The 15,358-nt window shown below is 45.9% G+C and overlaps 2 protein-coding genes across 2 annotated transcripts in view; one reads left to right on the top strand and one right to left on the bottom strand.

Annotated features, from left to right (window-relative positions):
• Window positions 1-3,357, top strand: part of ddx31 (DEAD (Asp-Glu-Ala-Asp) box polypeptide 31) — a 17,748-nt gene extending 14,391 nt beyond the window's left edge. Inside the window, exons 19-21 of the mRNA XM_079687122.1 lie at window positions 1-105; window positions 2,318-2,525; window positions 3,166-3,357. The exon at window positions 1-105 is cut by the window's left edge and continues 7 nt beyond it. Coding sequence (XP_079543248.1) covers window positions 1-105; window positions 2,318-2,525; window positions 3,166-3,280 — 428 coding nt within the window. The 3' untranslated portion in view covers window positions 3,281-3,357. The remainder of the gene's footprint in view (window positions 106-2,317; window positions 2,526-3,165) is intronic.
• A 5,209-nt stretch (window positions 3,358-8,566) lies between these two features.
• On the bottom strand, window positions 8,567-15,173 carry barhl1a (BarH-like homeobox 1a). Its single transcript, XM_079690462.1, has 3 exons — window positions 11,899-15,173; window positions 11,045-11,228; window positions 8,567-10,679 (listed from the first exon to the last, which is right to left on the bottom strand). Exons 1-3 carry the CDS (start codon window positions 12,248-12,250, stop codon window positions 10,532-10,534), a joined length of 684 nt encoding a protein of 227 aa, XP_079546588.1. The 5' UTR covers window positions 12,251-15,173; the 3' UTR covers window positions 8,567-10,531.
• Window positions 15,174-15,358: the final 185 nt, after the last annotated feature.

The raw sequence follows: 15,358 nt of genomic DNA, 5'->3' as shown, positions 1-15,358 counted from the left end.
CTAAAGCTCTGGAGCAGGAGACCAGAGAGAGAGCGACGGTTCTTCAGACGGAGTTTGAAAACTTTGTTCATTCCGACGCTCAGTCGCTGCAGAACGCCAAGAAAGGTGAGCTAATGCTAATGTTTGATGCTAACATGTACCACTAGGGATGGGTATCGTTAGGATTTTATCGATACCGGTACCGGTACCGGTACTGCTTATCGGTATCGGTATTTTTCGATACTCTTATCAATACTTTTCAATAATGTGGTGCTCAAAATGATAGACATGAATACAGGATGTGAAGATTAAACAGTCATTGTATTGTAATTTTCTTGCAGAAATAACTGTATAACTTATACATTAGCTTCTCAGAAGCAGACACAAATAAATAATAACTTAAAGGGGCGTGGCTCGCCCTGTCATACAGAGGCATTTCAAAAAAACTAATTTACATTTGTAAATCATTTACATCTTCATCTAGACATTTCAAACTGACAGCCAGCTCGACAAGAGATCCTTAAAACATTGTCCTTCAGTGACATCGTGCAAAACTGTGATATGAAGAAATTGGTCAAAAGGCTAAGATGGGAAAAAGATAAAGGCGAGTACGTATATTATTCTGGATTGTACTTTTAAATCATCACAAAATAAATATGTGCTGAACTGAAACACGTCAACATGTGTCTGAAGGTTTAAACAGAGAACAAAGTATTTGAGCTTTTAATTTTAATTGCTGAACCATACATTGAAACGTTGAGCTTTAACAACATTTAAATGCAGTTTTCCAATTCACAATGACATCTGTAAGTTTAACTGGTTTATAAAGTATTCAATGAAAGGCCAAGTTATTCTAGGTGTAGGAGCTCACATTAATACACTGAGTGTTAATAAACTAAAGACAAGGCGATGTGCCTGCAAGACTGCACTCAGGTAAACAAAACATATTACCTGTGCGCAGCTAACCTGCCTGCGAGCCTTCGCTCAGGTCACTGTAACCACCGGCCCCCCCACTGTAACCACTGGCCCCCACCGGCCCCCCCACTGTAACCACTGGCCCCCCCGCTGTAACCACCAGTCCCCCCGCTGTAACCACCAGCCCCCCCGCTGTAACCACTGGCCCCACCGCTGTAATCACTGGCCCCACCGCTGTAACCACCAGCCCCCCCGCTGTAACCACTGGCCCCCCCGCTGTAACCACTGGCCCCACCGCTGTAATCACTGGCCCCACCGCTGTAATCACTGGCCCCACCGCTGTAACCACCGCCCCCCCGACTGTAACCACCGGCCCCCCCACTGTAACCACCGGCCCCCCACTGTAACCACCGGCCCCCCCGACTGTAACCACCAGAGCATTCGTTCAAGAAATCGACTAATAATGAATAAAATGAACACATTTGTTGCCATAGTAATTTATGCACTAACTACATTACTACTTTCACTGCAACATTTGAATCATCAGTTCTTCCTCACTTTCCTCAATTGTTCATATTTGGTTTATTAAAATAATGATATTTTGGTCATTGTTCAAACAAATTCTGCTATTATCCTTATTATGAGTATTATTGGTATAATGCACTTTCTGCCTTCCTGTCATCAGGAGTTAGAAATGTGATGGCTATGTAATAGATTAGAACCCTCATTCTCCTAACCTGCTGGGGCATTCCCCTAAAGCCAAACCTTTATCTTCTCTCCTCTTCACTTCCTGTCAGCATAGGTCAGGTCGCCATTGAAGACCTTGTTTATATTGGCATCGTATTGAAGCCAACTCCATCGATCAAGCTGAATGAAACGTTCTCTCCCTCTTCTTCTCATGCTCCCTGTCACTCTCCTTTAACTCCTCCGGTGACTTTCCTTTATTTGAAGATTGTTTTTTTCCCGGCGCTTGGCCGGTTACCGCTGGTATTAAAAACATTTTGGCGAATGGTTAGGTGGCGAGAAAGTCTTTAGTGAACGCAGCAAACAGCTGTTTGCTTTTCACCCAACAACGACAACCGCCTTACGAAACGCTGTGTTGTACCGTTAATAAACGAAACAATTTAACAACATTGTTAGTCAGAATACCAATACCACAGAACCATTTTTTTTTTTTAAAGCAATATTTTGAGTGGGCAAGTGGAAAGTAGGTGATGCTGCCCGGGGGGTCTGAATAGTGCTTTCGGGCCAGCGGGCCATTTATAATGTCGAGCCATGATTTAGGTATTTATTTTTGTAGTCCCTTTCCACAGAGATGCTGGACCTCAGATGAGTTGTCCTAACGTGTCCCTCCTGTCCTAACATGTCCCTCCTGTCCTAACGTGTCCCTCCTGTCCTAACGTGTCCCTCCTGTCCTCTTCAGCGCTGCAGTCCTTCCTGCGCTCCTACACCACCTTCCCCGCTCCGCTCAAACACATCTTCCACATCAAGCACCTCCACCTGGGACACACCGCCAAGAGCTTCGGCCTGAGAGACGCTCCGCAGGGCCTCAGCGCCCCCGGGGGGGCGAAGAGCAAGAAGAAGGGCAACCAGAAGAACAACCAGAAGAGAGGGGGGGGCGCAGGGAAGAGGTGTGTGTGTGTGTGTGTGTGTGTGTGTGTGTGTGTGTGTGTGTGTGTGTGTGTGTGTGTGTGTGTGTGTGTGTGTGTGTGTGTGTGTGTGTGTGTGTGTGTGTGTGTGTGTGTGTGTGTGTGTGTGTGTGTGTGTGTGTGTGTGTGTGTGTGTGTGTGTGTGTGTGTGTGTGTGTGTGTGTGTGTGTGTGTGTGTGTGTGTGTGTGGGGGGTGGGTGTGGGGGGGGGTGTGGGTGTGGGGGTGTGTGTGTGTGTCAGACAGCAACACACACTCTTATATACAGTTGTGTGTTGTTCACAGCTGCTCCTCACAGCGGGCTTGCCTGGACACAGTCTGACCTCACACACACACACACACACACACACACACACACACACACACACTCACACACACACACACACACCTGTAATCATGTCTCTTCTGACTACAGTGTGAACAGTGTGTTTTGTTTACACCTTATCTGTTGCTTTGTCTCCAAACACTACAATTCCCATGAGCCTCAGCTGCTGTTAAAGTATTAATTAATGTTTGATATATTATTATAAGATCTAAAGGTTTCTCATGCAGAGTTAGGCTTTCATGTATTAAAATGTAAAGTTTATCAACCTTTAAATGTGCTGAATGTGTCGTTGTGTTCAGCTCTGCCAACAGGGAGGAGAGTCTGCTGAGATCTGAGTTCTCTGATGGGAGGGAGGGAGGCAAAGAGAGGAAGAGGAGGAACAAGAAGAAGACTGGAGGGGAGGAGGAGGAGTGAAGAGGAGGAAGAGGAGGAGGCGAATTCAGAAGCAGAATGACTTGATGACTGAACTAATAAAATCTCTTTGATATAAAGTGATTCTTACGCTCTTATTTCTGCGGGATTGTGTTTTACTTTGTAGGAGATTCCGCCCACTTCGAATAAAAAAACCCTATTAAGCCACACCCCCAATCATTAAGCCACACCTCCAACCATTAAGTCACACCTCTAATCAGTAAGCCACACCCCCCAAACACTTAGCCCGACTGAGATAAGTCTCAATCATGTAACCCGGTCTAAAACAATTAGACCGGGCTTCCTATCAATAAGTAACACTGCAGTAAGCCCCTCCCATTGTCAATAAACCCCGCCTCCCATGACTAAACCTGGTCTAAGTTAATTAAGCCCCGCCTCCTGTAATTTAGCCCAAGGTTGATTGTTCGAGTCACTAGGCTTGTATGAGAGGAGCGAGACCGACGCAGACCTGCGTAATTGCGAACGCCGTCTTGCTGCTAGTGCGTTGCATGATGGTTAGTCATTTTGTCCGACTTGCTCTGGAGGCTCGGCTACATGAGACGTTGAAATCTCGCGGGACAAAGACGCCCGCAGCCTTGAGAACGAGTCGGCGCAGTTTCTCTCCCCCGGCTGTGGAAGCGAAATGCTTGATGGGAAAGGACTCGCTGGTATCTCCAGCTGAGCGCTCATTGGTGGGTTTTACCCCGTGCTGGTGATGAAGCTCTCCAATTGGCTCGGCAAAAGTTTGTTGTTTTGTGTCAGTTTTACGTCGCCACGTCCATTCACATTTTCATCATTGTTCCACAATGTTTATCATCACGAAATTAATATTTATATATTTTATACTATACTTGCACTGCTTACCGTTTTCATACTTTATATATCTTAGCATATTCATACACACTGTTGATACTGCTCTCAGGCTGCTGTGTGTATCTAGTGTATTCATACACACTGTTCATACTGCTCTCAGGCTGCTGTGTGTATCTAGTGTATTCATACACACTGTTCATACTGCTCACAGGCTGCTGTGTGTATCTAGTGTATTCATACACACTGTTCATACTGCTCTCAGGCTGCTGTGTGTATCTAGTGTATTCATACACACTGTTCATACTGCTCTCAGGCTGCTGTGTGTATCTAGTGTATTCATACACACTGTTCATACTGCTCACAGGCTGCTGTGTGTATCTAGTGTATTCATACACACTGTTCATACTGCTCTCAGGCTGCTGTGTGTATCTAGTGTATTCATACACACTGTTCATACTGCTCTCAGGCTGCTGTGTGTATCTAGTGTATTCATACACACTGTTCATACTGCTCTCAGGCTGCTGTGTGTATCTAGTGTATTCATACACACTGTTCATACTGCTCTCAGGCTGCTGTGTGTATCTAGTGTATTCATACACACTGTTCATACTGCTCTCAGGCTGCTGTGTGTATCTAGTGTATTTATACACACTGTTCATACTGCTCACAGGCTGCTGTGTGTATCTAGTGTATTCATACACACTGTTCATACTGCTCTCAGGCTGCTGTGTGTATCTAGTGTATTCATACACACTGTTCATACTGCTCACAGGCTGCTGTGTGTATCTAGTGTATTCATACACACTGTTCATACTGCTCACAGGCTGCTGTGTGTATCTAGTGTATTCATACACACTGTTCATACTGCTCTCAGGCTGCTGTGTGTATCTAGTGTATTCATACACACTGTTCATACTGCTCTCAGGCTGCTGTGTGTATCTAGTGTATTCATACACACTGTTCATACTGCTCTCAGGCTGCTGTGTGTATCTAGTGTATTCATACACACTGTTCATACTGCTCTCAGGCTGCTGTGTGTATCTAGTGTATTCATACCCCTCACTGTTTATTCGTCATTCAATTCATTCTATATTTTATTCTGTAGATTGTGTACATTACTTTTCACTTTACTGCTTCTTGCACTCCTGGTTGGAAGCTAAACTGCATTTCGTTGTCTCAGTACCTTTAATCTGTGCAATAAAAATAAAGTTGAATCAAATCTTGAGCAGGAACAAATGTATTTACTTAGTACATATCTGACATTAACGATTAAACACATTTGTGCATTCTCTATAAATGCAAACCGAGTCAAGCCGACTCCGGAGACGGCGATATGCACCTTAAAGTTGTTTACAATCCGCCAAAAAACCGAGAGAAGAAGAAGAAGAAGAAGAAGAAGAAGAAGAAGAAGAAGAAGAAGAAGAAGAAGAAGCAGCCGACTCCGAGCTGTCCGACTTCAGGCAAGCTTTTTGAGACCTCCCTCGGCTGCGATCGGCTATTCTCGTCTACTTTGGAGGCGAGCCGCAGCTCGTCTCAAACAAGCCTATTGTTTTGTTCCTTCGACACCAACAGGAAGTCAAAAAACAGCTGTTTCAAAGTCATCCAATCACAGCAGAGGGGAAACATGAAGGTCGTTTTTTTCATTTTTATTGGACATTTAAAAAAGTTAGATATTTCTACAGAAACACTCCCCCCTCTGATTGCTCTCAGATTAATAAGACAGGGGGTGTTTCTCAATGTCGAGGACGCTTCCTTGGTAGGACATGTCTTCCGAGCCAGGTCCTTCAGAGGCTAGGCAAGAATCCTTCCTGGCATTCGGAGAACAATGAATGGAACAGGCTAGCAAGTGTGCGTATTTGGTAAAATGATCATCTCTCCAGGACAGAACCTCTAAACTAACATAACACTTTCTCCTTCTGTTTGCAGCCTTGAGAAAGTCCTAAAATCACCAATCAATAATAACATGTGTATTCATATATCATACTTGAGGCCACATGTTGGTGCACATCGTAGCATAAACCACACATATCAACAAAAGAGGCAAAGTCAAAACAAGGTTCATTTACATTATTTATTGAGGTGCAACACGCTATCAGGCAGGGGTCGGCAACCTTTTTGATATGAAGTGCCATTTAAAAACATTAATCTGATTAGTGTGCCGACGTAGGGATGCATATCAACTTTTTTACGATACCGATACCACTGAACGATACCGATACATATCGTGATACTTTCATGTTGCATAAGGGAACAATTGAATCATCCCGCAATTACTCCGATGAAGCGCTTTATGGTATAGTTAACATGTCAAATGAATATTACAATTTATTGTGGGACTTGGACATTTTAGTGCTGAACAAACAATGAAAAACACGTTTGACAACTCGGGCTTGGAAACGTTACATTCCTGTACTCTGATTTTATGTGACAGTAGCAAATGTTTTGAGAGGTTGGATGTGTTGCCGCCTTTCCCAGAAATAAACTTCTTGCGGTGGTGACAGACCCCCCATCAGACTGGCAGTGGTTACAGACCCCCCATCAGACTGGCAGTGGTTACAGACCCCCCATCAGACTGGCAGTGGTTACAGACCCCCCATCAGACTGGTAGTGGTTACAGACCCCACCATTCAGACTGGCAGTGGTTACAGACCCCCCATCAGACTGGCAGTGGTTACAGACCCCCCATCAGACTGGTAGTGGTTACAGACCCCACCATTCAGACTGGTAGTGGTTACAGACCCCCCATCAGACTGGCAGTGGTTACAGACCCCCCATCAGACTGGCAGTGGTTACAGACCCCACCATTCAGACTGGTAGTGGTTACAGACCCCACCATTCAGACTGGCAGTGGTTACAGACCCCACCATTCAGACTGGTAGTGGTTACAGACCCCCCATCAGACTGGTAGTGGTTACAGACCCCACCTTCAGACTGGTAGTGGTTACAGAGCCCACCATTCAGACTGGTAGTGATTACAGACCCCACCATCAGACTGGCAGTGGTTACAGACCCCACCTTCAGACTGGCAGTGGTTACAGACCCCACCATTCAGACTGGTAGTGGTTACAGAGCCCATCATTCAGACTGGCAGTGGTTACAGACCCCATCATTCAGACTGGTAGTGGTTACAGAGCCCATCATTCAGACTGGCAGTGGTTACAGACCCCATCATTCAGACTGGTAGTGGTTACAGAGCCCATCATTCAGACTGGCAGTGGTTACAGACCCCATCATTCAGACTGGTAGTGGTTACAGAGCCCATCATTCAGACTGGCAGTGGTTACAGACCCCATCATTCAGACTGGTAGTGGTTACAGAGCCCATCATTCAGACTGGCAGTGGTTACAGACCCCATCATTCAGACTGGTAGTGGTTACAGACCCCATCATTCAGACTGGCAGTCATATGCAGCCACACTTTAGATTTTCGTGCCGACATTGAGCTAGTGAAAAAATGAAAGCTAACTGAAAGGCTCAGACGTTCGGGAGGAATGTGAAGGGCGTTGCTTGGCAATCAAGGCAATCACCGAAGCCGTTGCAAGACGCAAGATCTGATTGGCTGGCAGGTTGGGTGCTAAAAAATAGAAAAAGTATCGAAAACCGGATCAGATTTCGGTACGGTATACCGTAGCCGCTAGTAACCGATATTTCGGTAATACCGGGAACCGGAATGCACCCCTATGCTGACGTTCGTTAACTGTCAACGGGGGGCGGTCGTAAACTGTCAACTGGAGGGCGGGGGGAGCCTCGCTGCAGGGAAGCTGTGGACCTCTGTCGCCTGTGAGCGCATCTAAAGGCCGGTACACACCAAGCCGATTTCGGCGGTCGATAGATGTCTGGCCGTCGATGAGCGTCCTGTCGCCCTACTCAGATTGGAGTGTCCCGCACCGTTGTGTCTTTTTGGCCATGCCGACACCTTCCGCCGACGATTCGACAAAAGAAATCCCTCTGATTGGCTGTTCAGCTTAGTGAAACACTATTTGTCTGAATGGGAGTGGAGCAGTACAGTACTTAAGTAAATGTACTTTGTTACTGTCCACAATCTGCCTAGAAGTATTTTAATGTTGTAGCTGTTCAAGATGGTCATTGTAAAATGTTTTAAAATATACTGTTAGGCTAGTTGAACCAATAATAATGCTACGGCTGCAACTGACAGTTATGTAGTCACATTTTAACTTCATCTTAACGTTGTGTGATTCAAAGAATAAACACAAAGTGTTCCAGTGTGACTGTTGGCCAAGACGCAGAGACGTGAGGCGACGCAACAGTCGTGTTCCGTCGGGACGTGTTCTTTGGTGTCAGTTTGGTGTGTATGGGCCTTTACATGATGCCGTTTGAATACATTTAAATAAATAAAGGGCGGTGCCGGTCGTCAGCGAACCGAGCCGGTCGTCAACGGCCCACTGGCGACCGGCTCGGTTCGCTGACGACCGGACGTTCTGTGATTCTCCAGAACACACAGAGGGCCAGTCCCCACATTGTTTTCGATGACAGATGAGCAGATCGCCACTCGGCTTTCAACTAAAGACACAGCCACGCAAAAACTGCAGCATGTTAAGCTCCTTGTGGGTAATGCAATTTGTGAAGTGCGCTACACCCCTGGTCGTTTCACCATGGAGGAAAGCAGCAGAAAGTCGAGTGGAGTTAAAGAGAGCGGGGCCTAGAAGTTATCCTTCTGCGCTGCGTGCATGGCTTCCTTCTGCAGGGGGAGACGCGCTCTGCCGGCGGTCTCGTTCAGGATCCGAAAATACAATTTTAAAATGTTGCACATTTATTCCTAGTGTGCCACTGGTTACGGTGCCGGCACGCGTGCCAGGGGTTGCCGACCCCTGCTCTAAGATCTCGTTCAAACCTAATAGTCGCTTCTCTGGTGCGCACCAGACGACAGTTTGTTCCATTGTTTCATGTTTCAGAAGGTTCGGTTTGCGTTCACACAGGCAAAACTCAAACTGTAAACTTTAAACACAAGTCATGTGCACATTTACTATTCCACTGGACCTACTTACATTTAAATGTGTAGTGCTTCGCTTCAGCCATTTTACGCCAAAGATTTTTGGAAATTGGTCCGTGCGCAAAGCATTGTGGGTAATTTAAGACAGCCGAGGATACACATGTGCATCCTCAAAATTTCACGCAACGAAGGACGCCGGCCTCGGTAGAATTCCAAGGATCCTGGATATTGGAACAGTCCTTCGGCGAGACTCGATGACGTAGCATCCTTGAAATAGTGGCTCTGAAGGATCCTTCCTCGACATTGAGAAACAGCCATTGTTTTGTCCCTTCGACACCAACAGGAAGTCCACAAACACCAGCTGTTTCAAAGGCATCAAAACAGAGTGAAAACATGAAGGTATTTTTTTGCATATGTATTGAACACGTAACCCTCGTGTTGTGTTCGAAAGCTGTTACCGTTCATGATTTATCTCAGTCCAAAACACTCACAAAAAAATGACTATCATCCAATATTGTTTTAACTACATCATAGCTAACTTATAATGCATTCATAAGCGTACAATCCTGGTGTCATTTTATTTCATGGCCCAAAACACATTACACCACATATTGCACACGTGCATATGTGTGTTCAGGTTCAAGTGTTAGTGCACATATTCTTTGAGAAAGGTGGAGTTCCCGTGGGGGGAGGGGGGCAGAGGGAGGGGAGACCAGGTGCATGTTTAGAAAAAATATTGTTACAGTGGATGAAGGGGTGGGGGAGGGGTGTCTAAAGTCAAAGACGAATCTTGATTGGGCCAAATTTGACCCCGAGTCACCCAAAACAATTCTGCTGGGTCTCCCCCGACCCCAACACCAAATTATACACTTTTCTTTTAGAGACCTTCAGACTTGGCAAAAATGGTCAAAATCAGTTTTGTAGTGTTTATAAAGCTGTTGTGGAGGATATCATGAAGCCTTGTTCCGACAACAAAAACTAGAGCGTAGTTATTATATAATTTGAACTTGAAACGGGTCAGGGGCGACCCCAACACAACACAAGAAAACTCCCCCCCTCTGATTTCTCTCAGATTAATAAAACTGTGTTTTTAAAGATTCTCCTCAGACTGTTCCCCTGCACACCTGATACCTGTCAGGTCCCAGGTCCTCTGACCCGACAGGTAGCCCCCTCACCTGCAGACACACGGTGCGTTCAGGTGCTTCACGTGGAAACGCCCTCTATAAAGAAGACCTGTTTGCTGTGTTTAAAACCAGTCGGGAACTCTTTCTCCAATTATTCCCACACCACGGCATGGATAGAGATCGCTCCTGGATCCGCTCCAGATTTAGATCCGCTCCAGATTTAGATCCGGTCCAGATTTAGATCCGCTCCAGATTTAGATCCGGTCCAGATGTTCCTCCTCACCATGTTTGATGGGAATCGGAGCGTCAGTTTCCCAGCGGCGGATCAAAAAGTCCTCCTGGTTTTATTTGGTTAATAATCAGAAGTTTAGTTCATTAGGGGCGGGGCTTGGTGGTAGAGGGGGGCGTGGCCTCGGTACAGGTACATGTCCAGGGTGGGGGTGGCGGGAGGAAACAGGAAGTGGGGGGGCAAGAACATCAGCTCCATCCCAACGGACTGACGCTTCCACTTCGTCCTGCGAGGAGATTATTATCATTACTACACAGCTGATTCTGCTGACAGAGCATCATCATCATCCTCATCATCCTCTCCTGTGAAAATTATTATTTATCTTTGCAAATTATCTGTAAAGTTATTTTATTCAAACAAATGGCTTTCTTGTGCTCAACAGAAAAAAAGATTTGCTAATTTTTTTAAGATTTTTTTTATAAATTGAAAAATAGGTGGAGAAAAAACATGTTTTTAATTCAATAACAATGTTATTAAAAGATTTAACCCTGTGTGTGTGTGTGTGTGTGTGTGTGTGTGTGTGTGTGTGTGTGTGTGTGTGTGTGTGTGTGTGTGTGTGTGTGTGTGTGTGTGTGTGTGTGTGTGTTATACCTGCGGTTCTGGTACCAGGTCTTCACCTGCGTGTCTCTCAGCTGCAGCTCCGCAGCCAGCCTCATGCGGTCCTGAACGCTCAGGTACCTCTGGCTCTGGAAGCTCCTCTCCAGGCGGAGCAGCTGCTGCTCGCTGAACGCCGTGCGCGCCTTACGGCCTTTCTTCAGCCGCTGCCCCTCACTCTCTGGGAGAACAGTGGGGGGAGTGGGGGGGGGGGGGGAGCCTGAGGTCTTTTGGGGCGAGCAGAGAAACTCTCCTGTTGTTCTTTCCCTCTGTGGTTGTGTCTGTTCTACAGAACAGCAACACTACCTGGTTAGAGTGTTGGTCTACTTAAAACCTAACCTGCTCCACCTGTTAGCAATCTGCTCACAGACTGTTGGTCACCCTGTCAGAGACTGCAGAAACCAAAACGCTGCAAGAAGCTCATAACACACTTTCTTATTAATTATGAAGTACCAGCTCCTTATTAACAAAGACAGCATAATAATTACACATATATTCATTTATTTTATAAACGTGAAACAGCTTCTGAAACTTCATCATTTATTGTTTAATAAGCTTTATTATTTAGGATTTAATTTAATTAAAAACTAAATACAATTTGATTAATTAAATAAATGAAAAAAAAGCTCTTTTGTTTTTAATATGAATATGTTAACTTATAATATGAGGTTTTGATGAACAGACCGAGCATAAAACTGAACTCATCGTTTAATTCATGCATTCATAAATATAAAAGCTTCATATTACCTCAAAACATCATTTCAAACTGTAAGAATGAACTTGTTCCAGATAAAAACACTGGATTATTTATAATAAAAATGCATTTTCTTTTTAATTATTATTTTATTTACCTCTAAATTCGCTGTCAGGAGAGGAGCTGCCGAGACTTCTATCCCGAAATCCTCCCGGGTCAGAGAGCACCGGGACCGGGTCAGAGAGCACCGGGACCGGGTCAGAGAGCACCGGGACCAGGTCAGAGAGCACCGGGACCGGGTCACAGAGCACCGGGACCGGGTCACAGAGCGGCCGACAGTCCGCTAAGATGTCCCGGATCAGGAAGGATGGACCGGGCCTCGGCGTGGACTGCGGCCGGGGAGCAGGCTCTCTGAGCGGGAGGCGAGGTTCCGAGCAGCCGCGGCAGAACGCAGAAAACTCCATGTCCCGCGGAGACTCACCAGAGGACCGGCAGGGGCTCCGGGACATCTGAAGATACAACTTTAAATACCAGATGTAATCTCTCCTCTCTCCTCTTTTCAGATGCACTTTTAAAGTTTTTAAAATAATAGCAAGGATCAAATTTACTAAATAAAAAAGTCTAAACTGAAGATCAGCAGCTCGACACACCGAGAGAGAAGATATGAAGAGTAATTAATCTGCTCCTCCTCTCAGTGAGTGTGTGCGTGCGTGCGCGTGCGTGTGTGTGTGGTGAGTGTTTGTATTGAGTCATTGTGGGGACCGCCTCTCTTTTGGGACAAATAGCTGTAAATCATTCTTGGATCTTCTGATGATGAACACTTGGTTTTCTGTCAGCGTGAGACCGGATCAAAGACACCGAGCAAAACTGAGAGAGACGATCAAATGTGGAACAAATGTTAAGATTTGAGAAAACGTGGATGTCTCACAGAAATAACCCTGCAGCTCAGATTCTGGTATTTACTGATTTATTCTATGTGGTGGAGTGACATCTCTTCAGCTCGTGTTGCAGACCCTCAGGAGAACAACTAGTCTATGTGGGTAGAAGGGGGTATCATATGAAATATACTTTTAACCAGCTTTTCTAGATTGGAAAAATTGTGTAAAAAACGATTAGCTGTTAAAAAGTTGGCAAATTGTCCCACGTCCATTTTCCAGCCCTACCCATCATCTGGCGTTGGCCAGATACATTTGTCCGTCATGTGGTTATGATGACTCCCTTTCACACATCCATGAACTATACGCCACACAATGTGGTTCTGGACACGCAGAGATTCTGTTTGAGGCACAACTAGTGACACGTGGATCCCTCAAAGGTGTTTTAAGTGGAAAGGAATACGCTAAGTCCCTCTTTTGCCTCCAAACTGTGTGTGAGCCAATGGAGAGGCTGTTGATGGAGCGGTTCATTGTGGAGGAAAGCGTCCTTACCACTGACCCTGCTGCGCTTCACAACATGACCCAGAGAGCACCTCGATGAGGAGGAGGTGCCTTCTGGATGTCCTTTATTACCCACTGTCATCTTGTCTTCATGCTCCTCCACTCCGTTGAGACCAACAACAACCAGTTGTTTCACAAATGCAAAGAGAGATGGCAAACATCTTCTTTGCATTTGATGGACACAAATACTCAAGGTGTGTGCTATTTACATGACAATTTACCAAATTGGCATTATGAGACAAGCTTTGAAAAGAAATGTTTCTGAGTGTAATCTGTGCCTCTCCTTATCTGCAGATCTCTGACTTGGCTGGAGGTCGATCTGACAAACCTGGAGAACACACACCCAGGGGCCAAAGACCTGCTTCTAAGGGTGCAGTTGCGGTGGCCCGCTCAATGATACCGGGGGCACTTAGTGAAGTCGACAAGACCATGCATTTCGATGTTCACCCAGTCACCCAGACATCGTGTATGCACATGAAAAGATATACAGACATTGTATCAAGATTATTATATTATATAATACAAGTGTACTGCTCTCACAGAAGCACATTGTATTTGATGATTTCTGAATTAAAATGCATGTAACCTGTTGTGTGGGAGCAGCAGATCACACATTTGTTTCAAACTTTTAAGGTGGCTTCACTGGACTATCCAGCCAGTTTGGGGCATACCAGAGGGGGTGTCGAACAACCTCCACACGGGCACAGTTTATCAAAAGACCCTTCAGATGGTGGACCTCATCAAAGACCCACACTGCCCGGGCGGGCAAACGTTGTGAGCTGGAGAAGGCAGAGGGCAAAAAGGGTGAGGAGGCCATTCAGCGAACCATCGAGGCAATTAGGAACTTTAGGAACCCCTTCACCATCTCAGACAAGGACAGGCTCTCCTCCCTGCTTCTGGTGCTCCTGTCCTCATGGAGGTCGAGGTGGACGTGCTACAAGCAGAAACGCTGCTGAAGCTGAGCTCATCAAACGGCTACAGAGCCAGGTAGCTTCTTCGACCCGATCAAAAACAAAAGCCCAAGACCGCGGAAGCTTGTAACAAAAAGGTCACCCTGACATCGTCACAGGGAAAGGTAATGAGATGTTCCAATACCTGAGGTCTACTGTATTATTGAAGTATTTTAATGACCCCATATTTTGTAATGATACACTACCAGTATCATTCCAGGTCATCCAGTATCAGGAGCAAAGCAGTCCTGCTTTCCTGCACCTTGTCAAGTCACAACGTGCAGGGAGCCATTGGACTTGGTGGAACTATCCCCTAGTGCCTGTGGCCCCTAGCCTTGAGACACCAGTCGCGTCCGTCTGTGTGAGTTCTTTGGTGTCAGCTTGGTGTGTCCCTACCCAATAACTACATTCTGGAGGACACCACCCAAAGGATCTGCCATTCCCTAAGGATGCCCTGTTCATCCAGGACGGCATGGCTCTGCTCCATGTCCTCACCAACCTCCCCCCAACCTGTGGGGAGACATGCCTACAAGTGCTTGATCAGATTGGGGCCAACAAGCCCTTTTTGTTCTCGACTGACAGTTAGCATCCAGGATCTATCAAAGCGCGGGAGAGGTTGAGACGTGGCTGGTGTGGAGTCTATTTCTATATAACAGTACAAGAGGGATTCTTACATGCTATGCTTATCGTGCTCATGAGATTGCTATGACTATAAAATAAATAGACAAGATCACCAGTCCCAAGGTTTGATGGATTGGAAAACAAAGGGAAAAGTCTCATAAGAAAGCTTTAGCCCGCGATACGGAGTAGCATGGTCAGGTGCAGGCACTGGCAGAATACAAAGAGGTATTCATAAACAGGACATCGCTCCGGCCTTGAGTTGACACACGGCTAGGAAGCAGCCTTATCGAGATTCCACTATATCTGCAGAAAGCTCCAGCAAAAACAAATGACATATGATGGTGCCAGAGGGAGGGACTTCCACAGGCCGGCCGAATGCTGATTGGAGGATCGTGTTGCCTAGAGACCTTTTTCAAAGACTGCGCACCAACCAAAGAGAACCAAGTCCAAACCGTGGTATCTCTTCAGCTTGACCAATTATAAATGTACGGGCAACGCCCTGTGTAATAAAATGCATGCACGCACGAGGGTCGGGGCTCTTTCCGGAAATAGTGGTTACAGATTTCAGCTCTGCTGCCTGTGGTTTCTCTCAAACTGAAAGATTCAAAAT

This window comes from Notothenia rossii (genome assembly GCF_949606895.1).
Source record: "Notothenia rossii genome assembly, chromosome: 6".
Lineage (NCBI taxonomy): Eukaryota > Metazoa > Chordata > Actinopteri > Perciformes > Nototheniidae > Notothenia > Notothenia rossii.
This window is presented reverse-complemented; position numbering and strand designations above follow the sequence as displayed.

What these genes read in the sequence shown, in the direction of transcription:
- barhl1a (XM_079690462.1), bottom strand. Translation starts at nt 12,250, where the DNA reads ATGTCCCGGAGCCCCTGCCGGTCCTCTGGTGAGTCTCCGCGGGACATG. An exon ending in TCCTGACAGCGAATTTAGAG is followed by an intron (nt 11,229 to 11,898) that starts GTAAATAAAATA and finishes CTGTTCTCCCAG; the next exon opens with AGAGTGAGGGGCAGCGGCTG. An exon ending in ACCTGGTACCAGAACCGCAG is followed by an intron (nt 10,680 to 11,044) that starts GTATAACACACA and finishes ATCTCCTCGCAG; the next exon opens with GACGAAGTGGAAGCGTCAGT.